This window comes from Anarrhichthys ocellatus, unplaced genomic scaffold (assembly GCF_004355925.1).
Source record: "Anarrhichthys ocellatus isolate YVR2014 unplaced genomic scaffold, GSC_Weel_1.0 scaffold18, whole genome shotgun sequence".
Lineage (NCBI taxonomy): Eukaryota > Metazoa > Chordata > Actinopteri > Perciformes > Anarhichadidae > Anarrhichthys > Anarrhichthys ocellatus.
The window spans coordinates 637,876-645,943 of record NW_022280048.1 but is presented as its reverse complement, the minus strand read 5'-3'; the positions used below and the strand labels follow the sequence as shown (position 1 = coordinate 645,943).

The 8,068-nt window shown below is 40.4% G+C and overlaps 2 protein-coding genes across 3 annotated transcripts; both read right to left on the bottom strand.

Annotated features, from left to right (window-relative positions):
* Positions 1 to 1,875: 1,875 nt before the first annotated feature.
* crcp (calcitonin gene-related peptide-receptor component protein) lies at positions 1,876 to 5,814 on the bottom strand. Of its 2 annotated transcripts, XM_031856895.1 has the most exons (6): positions 5,407 to 5,814; positions 4,602 to 4,638; positions 4,405 to 4,491; positions 4,209 to 4,303; positions 4,012 to 4,069; positions 1,876 to 2,590 (listed from the first exon to the last, which is right to left on the bottom strand). In XM_031856895.1, exons 1-6 carry the CDS (start codon positions 5,412 to 5,414, stop codon positions 2,444 to 2,446), a joined length of 432 nt encoding a protein of 143 aa, XP_031712755.1. In that variant the 5' UTR covers positions 5,415 to 5,814; the 3' UTR covers positions 1,876 to 2,443. The 2 variants fall into 2 exon arrangements, with proteins under 2 accessions (XP_031712755.1, XP_031712754.1); XM_031856894.1 differs by having other exon boundaries at positions 4,602 to 5,814.
* Positions 5,815 to 5,898: 84 nt separating this feature from the next.
* LOC116388746 (protein FAM111A-like) lies at positions 5,899 to 8,068 on the bottom strand. Its single transcript, XM_031856893.1, has one exon. The coding sequence runs from the start codon at positions 8,048 to 8,050 to the stop codon at positions 6,467 to 6,469; it is 1,584 nt and encodes a 527-aa protein (XP_031712753.1). The 5' UTR covers positions 8,051 to 8,068; the 3' UTR covers positions 5,899 to 6,466.

Genomic DNA, 8,068 nt, shown 5'->3' with positions numbered 1-8,068 from the left:
GATTCGTGTGCTCTCAGTAAAAGCCCACAGGGGGAATCTAATCACACTGTGGGATTTAGTTGAGGTTAAGCCCGCCTCATTTCATTTACCCACCTTTTCATTAGTAAACCAGATTTTGGTGACTCTTTTAGTGGGATATGGATTCTTCATGATATATCACGTGCTCTGTGGAGAACCAAATGTGACTTATTAGGCAAGCCTGTCAAATGTCAATAAATAAAACATAAAATAACCTCTGAAATTCATGAATAAGCAATGAGATTCATCAATAACCAATTAAATATGTACACATTAATGAGTATTGAACTGATAAAAGGTGTGCAGTAAAACATTTTTACAAATATAAATGGGTAGTCCCCTTGTGTTAACAGGTTTTTATATTTACAATATGCTATATCTATATCAAATTATAATGAAACCTCCTAGCTTGATTTATGTCAAGTTGGCTTGGAGTGGATAAACTGCCAAGTCAACACTAAGTAGATAGCACATCCCATTGCAGCATGAATATCACACACTGTGATTTACAAAATGAGCTACGGACAGAGTACTATGGGGCCCCGAGGGGCCAAAAATTAGGTGACACGCAACATGTAGTTTTTCTATGCTACAATAGCTGACCCCAGGTCTGCTTTATGGTAAAACACATTCATTCAGACACCCTAACACAGAGACTCTGGTAATAAAGGCTAAACCACATTTAAGCCTTCATCAAATTTGACTGCTGCACATTTTCAAACTGATTTGACATTAAATGAATTAGCCCATGCCAGCAGACTACACTTGGAGCTTTCAATGCCCCTGAGGTTTGTGGGTCCCTGGACAATTGCTTGCTTGAATCATTTGATTATCCATCCTTGGGAAAAGTTGGCAACACGTACATGTTTTACTGCAATTAAATCTTATTTAATTAATAAGTTTAGGTCTGTGCGTAACGTACGCACTGATGACGTGCGTATCACGTTACCACAGCACAAAGAGGCATCCCACAAATATATAGATATGTGTATTCAATTTATGATTGAATGGAATTTGTGCAAGAGTATTTGTGTACATAAGAGTATGTAGATGGGTTGGTAGGAATAAGTAAAAGATAGTTAGATCTGTAGGCTCTGAACATTGACTCTGTCATGTGGTTTCAGAGGTTGTCCCTGAAATGTGTTCACTTCCAAGCTCAATCGATGGCCGGGGGTCACTCGGGGCTCCTGGATGTGCTGGTGCATAGTCCAGACTTTCACTTTGTCTCTGTATTTTGCCTCAGTAAGGTGCTTAGTGAGCACAGGAAACTGATATGACACACTAACAGGAAGCTCAAAAGAGATACGTACATGAGTCTAAGCAGCACATCCTTCCTGTACTTCATAAAAACATTCCTGCACAGAAAGCATGAGCTGGTCCAGAGCCTGTGGTTGAGGTGTTTGTGGGTTTTCTACCTTTGTGTTGCATTCACAGAGCTACAGGATGATGCAGAGAAAGGATACATTGAAGGGGGGAGCTCAGAGCCTGTGGTTGAGGTGTTTGTGGGTTTTCTACCTTTGTGTTGCATTCACAGAGCTAAAGGATGATGCAGAGAAAGGATACATTGAAGGGGGGGGGGGGGGGGGGGGCACCACCGCCATCTGACGTTGAAATGGGTTTCAGATTAAAGTCAACACTGAGCACCAGCTCTTCACAGTCGGTCTTGTTGCACCACATGAGAATCAGGGGCTCCTGTCGTACATGTCCTCATGTGTACGTCAACACTGTGATATCCTTTTATCCAGGCAAGTTATCCAGCAAACGTTTTGCTGTGAACTTGCCTGCCTGCTGAACACGTCATTTCAAGGGTGGGGGGGGGAATACAGACACATTTCTGCTGTTACGCTTAATTTTGTTGCAGAAGGAAGACATCAGCACATTTTACAAATGATAGCCGCTCCTTTAATACTGTCTGACTGTAAGTGCTGTACCAAAGTTTAATTGCACGACCGACTTATATTACAGCTTGGGAAATCATACAGCAGCTAAAACCCATATTTCTATGCATCACGTAAAAACTGACGACAAACATCGAGTCAGAAACCGAAAATATATCAGGTTAATAGCAGACTGTCTCTGCAGGAACATCATCTGATTCAGACCAGTCAGATGCAAAACAAGACATCTACAACTCACTGTCCAAAAACCTGTTCTTTGTATGTTTACACGTAAAAATGCAAATCAGAAACAATCTTCTTCCGCTTATTAAAGTATTCAACTTAATGTGAATCATTTAATAAGTCATTTTTAAAAAAGTAATAAAGTAATTATATGGTCGCCATTGTGAATCCCTTTTGTCAGCATGTTGCTCAGTTCAAACTATGATGCAAAACGGCGCAGGTTAAAGCACCCGGTCCAGTTCTGTAATAGTTTAAGCCTTCACTCCAGTTCTCCACCTGCGGGTGGTGTCTGGCCCGTCACTGTGTCATGACTGTTCGACGGCTTCATCGATCTCTGCTTCTGCTGGAGCTGCGTTCTCCTGCTCTGGGTCACCAGGTAGGACGTCTGCAACCGTGTGGATGAGCTCCTCGATCTGCTCCTCTGATAACCGCTCCTCACTCTCCTCCACCATCTGAACACAAACAGAAAGCGTCGGTTATTACAAATGGTGTCCATTTCTTTGCCTTATTTAAAACATGCTAACATGGTATACACATAAACTCGCCAAGCCTCAACTGTGTCCATCCCTTTATCTGCAGTTTCCAGAACAGTCTCACCTCAAGCTGCATTAGCAACACATATTTTCTTCAGCAGATTGTCAGTTTGTCAGTCGAATTTTAGATGTTCAAATTTCCAAAATGGATGAGGAGTCCTTGAAGGGGACATGTCACTTACAATTCCGGGTTAATATGTTTCTTCTAGAAAATCTTTACATGCTTTAAATGTCAACTCATTATTTCTCTCAGACTGTATATTGCTTTATTCAACATGAACTGTATTTATGACAACGTAATACTCACAAATCACAAAAACATAATTAGGCTGCTTCAAAGTACTCTGAAAAATTGGACTTTTAATATCTACAGTTCCACAACTGGCGAAGTCCACCTGCTGATGAAGAACATGTGATGTGACGGAAAGCACCAGAACAGCTACTCCATGCAGTTGGAGGTTTGAGGACAGTTTTGTCAACTGCTGATTCAAAGATCGAAAATACATTTAAACCACAATTTATCTGCACATTGTTTAGCTCCCAAGCATTTTGCTACGCTCTTGCTATTTACTCCCTAACAGCATGGTTTTGTAACTCTGGGTGTCGGCAGATTCAAACGACAGGAAGAGGTCACTCAAAACCAGTAACTTTAAATTCTCAGGAATCATAACTGGAGATCAGTAAACAAGACGGTTTGTTTACCAACCAGACCACCCTGAGATATTTCTCGCTGCGGAAATATGCTTTGCGTCTGAGTGAGTCCAGATAGCTGCAGGGCCATTTTACATTTGCATGTGTACCACCACAGTTTATTGATGTTTCTGGTGATGGACTGGATGTCTGAAAACCCCCAAATGCTTTATGGCCTGGGTGTACGGGCAGTACACCACTGCTTCTACTTTGAGTTGCTTCTCCACAAGAGCATCAGTGACACAGATTCATACATTTCCAATGTTCCACCAATGAGTGATTCTGACAGGGATTTCCCTTCTATAATGGGATCAACGGAGTCACGTACCACGCAGAAATGGCTCCATTCAACTTGTGTTTTGGAATAGTGAGACACATATAGATGGTCATAAATAAAGCATGCCCTATGAATTGGATTTATTACAGTCTTTAATGACAAAGCTGGCATTATTCTATATTTACCACCCTAGTTATCCTTTAAGCAACTCTTAGCATATGACACACTGGCTCATTTCTACCACAATAACTGTGTGAAAGAATCGTGGAAATGTACACCAGTAGGGAAAAAGAGATGAATATGAATAAGAGATAAAGAGAGGTATGGTAACGTGTAATAACAGTAATTGGTGACAATTAAGTAAAACACTCACTAGCTGAATTTCCACTGCTGTCTGTGGCCGGTGGTTCAATAGCTGCAGTTTTTCGGCCCTGATGGGATAAAAACATCAGTGAATATATGACGTAAGGAACAGCACATACAGTATATCTGCTTATCTTAAACATACTGTGCATCTTAGGTAATCTGTAAATTCCAAATGACAACATATATGTCTTTGATGTCACTGACTTTGTGAGTTTGTGAGGCATCATGGTGGTGAGAAACTCTTTGACGATCTCTGGAGTCTGCCTGCTGCAGGGCGTCTTCGACAGGTACTTCAGTGTCTGTGTGGGAATGCAGAGGAAACTGTGGTCACGCTGCTGCAAAAGTGTAAATGTGACACAACAAGTCAGTGCAGAGAGAGAGAAAGAGGATGTGTGCTTACCTCAAACGTGATGGTGTTGAGGTTCTGCTGTTTGCTCTTCCCGCTGTCCTTCCTCTGCTCCTTCAGGTCTGTCAGGAGTTTGAACACCTGACAAACACAGACGGACAAACCTGAATTTGCGACACTTCATTATTTTCATCTCTTGACTGGGCGGTACAAAACGATTGAATGGTAAACAATGAGACCCAACACATTACCTCATAGTTACTGAGCATAGCAGCATTTGCGTTTTTCCTGAAAAGAAGAAAATAAGTCACGATTAAGCATAAGTTCATTCTTGACTGTTGCAAACTTTATATGACACCAAATAATCTAAGATGAAAGGTCAGTTTAGCTTCTAAATGGATCTTAATTGTACTGAATGAAGACTGTGAGACTTGACTCAAACCTCCGGAAGATGAATGATTTACCTTTGAGTTTAGACTATTTTGGTTAAATAAACGTGACAAAAGTATTTATGATTAGAGTAAAATTCACAGGAAGTTGTGATTTAGACAAGCAGACAGGACAAAAAGAAGAATAGGCAAATTAGAAAATGCTCTTAAAACTTTTCTATCATTTTATTAAGTTTTTAAAAATGGTGTCAGCTTGTGGCTATTTGTCAGACAATAGTTCCTCCAAGCAGGAATTATTTGAACCATATATATGTAGAAATCCACCAACACAAAGTCTCAGTGTTGCATCAGCTGCTGCAGTGTTGTCGGGACCAGTGTGAACTAAGGTTTTAGCTAACGTATTCACTTTCAGAGTAGATCGTTATTGTCTTATCATTTCTTTTTTTAAAGACAATTAATGTTTTTTTAATTGCAATCACAGAGACCTGAAATGGGTCTAAAACCAGTTAATGTGTCACTACATCTTTCCCACAACTCGATCAATAAATTAACCGGAAATTGCAACAAAGACGTCGTGACGTTACTTTTAACCATAATAAACAAACCATAGAGCCGCCAAATAACAAACACATTGCACAATATTCAGAGTTTAAAATGAAATTCTTACACTTCCATTTCGCCAGGCACTTAGCTTCGGTCCGTCGCAAAAATCGCCCGTGTAAAAAATGTGAAACGGCTCAAGAGTTCCGCCCTGGCTTCAGTGTTGCAGTATATCTCCCCCTCGTGTTCGGTGATTCTCACTGCAGAAAAGCACAAAGCCAGGACCGGGCTCTTGGAGGAGAGACAGAATGGATCTAATACCGATTACAATTAAATAATACATCTTTGGTGCACGAAACCAAATAAAGAAACCCTGTAATCCAGGATGTGACATTCATTCACAACTCACAGCACATTGCTATGTAACAATACACTAAATATTCTACATAAAATGAAGACATTATCTTGTCCTTTTTTGTTCACCAACTCAAAATCAGATGTATTCAAGGTGACAGATTCTCAGTTAGTTGAACTCAGAATTTGACCTTTGACTTCTCATTCACACATTTATACTGTAGACGAGAGAAAGGACGCATAAAAACACATCAAAATCCACACATGAAAGTAATCACTTTATTGAATATCGAAAAACAATCATCACTCACTTGTTAAAACAGGTTTTTTCATTATGACAAAATTTAACGAGGTAAGAAATTTTAATTCTCACGTTCAAGAGACATTCTCAAGACATTGGTATCAACACACTGACAGTATGACGGAATATTACAATATTATACAATTTATTAAAAATGTCAAATATTTCTTAAAACATAAGATCTCAAACAGCCCAAAGACAGAAGATAAAAAGGTATAAGTGCAGTCGCTATGAACAAGCACAGCACCAAAATTCAAAATATTATTCATGGATATATTCCAAACACCTGACTAAAAAATGATTATGGAGAAATCATAGTTCCCTTTATACTAAAACTGATTATGGTTACCTAAAACATTGAATACAATAAGTTTGTATGAGATCTTTTCCCCCATCCCTGCACTACTTCAGTGCTTAACAACAAGAGTACCCTGATCATAGAGCTGATATCTGAAAACAGACATGACCGCCTTTGTAGTTCATTGAAGCTGCTCGCACTGAATCTTCAGTCAGCAGTTAGCTTTGTATCTGCTCAAGTGTCCATTGGGACAGAATCCTCTCTCTGAGAGAAGAATTCAAAGAACGCCTTCAAACTCTCGTCATTTGCGGCCACATTTCTAAATGAGAGATTTCTGCTCTCAACCAGTTTCTTCACATTGGCCATCATCTGATGTTGATGTTTATAACCGCAAGCCAGGTATTTCTTCAACACATCAAACCTTCTTCTTTCCACCATTTGGACAATGATGTGCTCAATAATGCTGGACAAAGGATAGCCATACTCCATGACACTATGGCTTTCACCTCTTGCATTGCGGTAGGGATATCCGCCTGAATGCATTGCAACAACATTGCAGTGATCATCAAAGACAGGAGAGCCAGATGAGCCAAAAGAAAAACAAGTATTGTAATTTAGAGCCCATCTGTTCTCTTTATCATTTTTCACATCCTCAAAGTAACGGGGCGTAATCAACTGAATGGGAGCGTTGTTTTCACTGTAATGAGGATTGTGCGGCAGAACGCCCTCTGGATTTTCAAGGCGATGCCTCTCGACAACCTGGTTGAAGTTTTCAGTTGGAACTATGAAGCATGGATCTATATATTTCACACCACCACCAGGATGCCCAATAATGCAAATTCCGCCACTTTGGGGAAGGAATCCGAAGTGTGTTAACAGACCTTTGGGCGAGTTCTGATGAGCACCGATCCTCAACAAAGCCCAGTCATGCTGGTGCCCTGACGCATCATGGCCATGTTCAAATCCAGCAACCTCTTCCACTGCTGCTCCTGAATCTTCCTGGCCTAGACTTTCAAAAGAGAAATGGACTGTGACCTTCTCAGTAAGCTGCCGTGTCCTCTCATTATAGATGTTTTTAACTATATGGCCATTTGTGAGGACAAACTTGTCAAATAGGAGGAAGCCACTTCCTTTTGCTCTGTCATTTACTCTCACATGACAAACAGAGTTACTGAGCTCCATCAGTGTCTTCATTGTTTTCACTTCCCTGCATGTCTCAGCGTTCTTTCCGTACTCCACACGGTAGAGATTCTGGACATGAGAAAGCCTAGATACTGGCTGACTTTTCTTTCCCTTCACCAAATCTGTAAACTGTGAAGATAGGTAAGTCTGCATCTTTTTTGAATTAGCTATTTCACGAAACAATATTTCTGGTGCCTTCCGACCATCCAGCCCTGCTTTCTGTTTTGGTGTGTTGACATTCACTGACTCAGCTGCGGTAGACTGCTGTAGAGCATCTCGCTTTCCTTCAGAGTCACACCTCTGAGATTCATTTTGCGTCGTGTAGGCATCATCCAAACTGCCAGACTGACTGTCTGGTGGACTGGACTTATCGAGCAGTCTGATCCTGAAAGTTTTACCATCAAGATCATCAACGAGATCGGACATTTCAGTGGTTACCTTAGTGTTTTTGTTGTAGAGTGCACAGTTCTTTGTGAATACGATATTCCGTAAACGACCATCTCTTTTCAGAGCACGCTTCAATGTTTCCCCTCTGTAAGCATAAACAGTCATTTCATCAATTTGATTATTTCTTAGTTCTGGGTTTCTCATAATTCTCACTACTTTTTTACCTCCCCTTGTCAGTAAATGAAACATCACAAGCTCACTAGATGG

Excerpts from the sequence above, each read along its gene's own strand:
- crcp (XM_031856894.1), bottom strand. The coding sequence starts at position 4,679 with ATGAACTTATGCTTAATCGTGACTTATTTTCTTCTTTTCAGGAAAAAC. Across the intron at positions 4,304-4,404 it reads TCAACACCATCACGTTTGAG|ACACTGAAGTACCTGTCGAA; the intron begins GTAAGCACACAT and ends ATTCCCACACAG. Across the intron at positions 4,070-4,208 it reads ATGCCTCACAAACTCACAAA|GGCCGAAAAACTGCAGCTAT; the intron begins GTCAGTGACATC and ends TTATCCCATCAG.
- LOC116388746 (XM_031856893.1), bottom strand. The coding sequence starts at position 8,050 with ATGTTTCATTTACTGACAAGGGGAGGTAAAAAAGTAGTGAGAATTATG.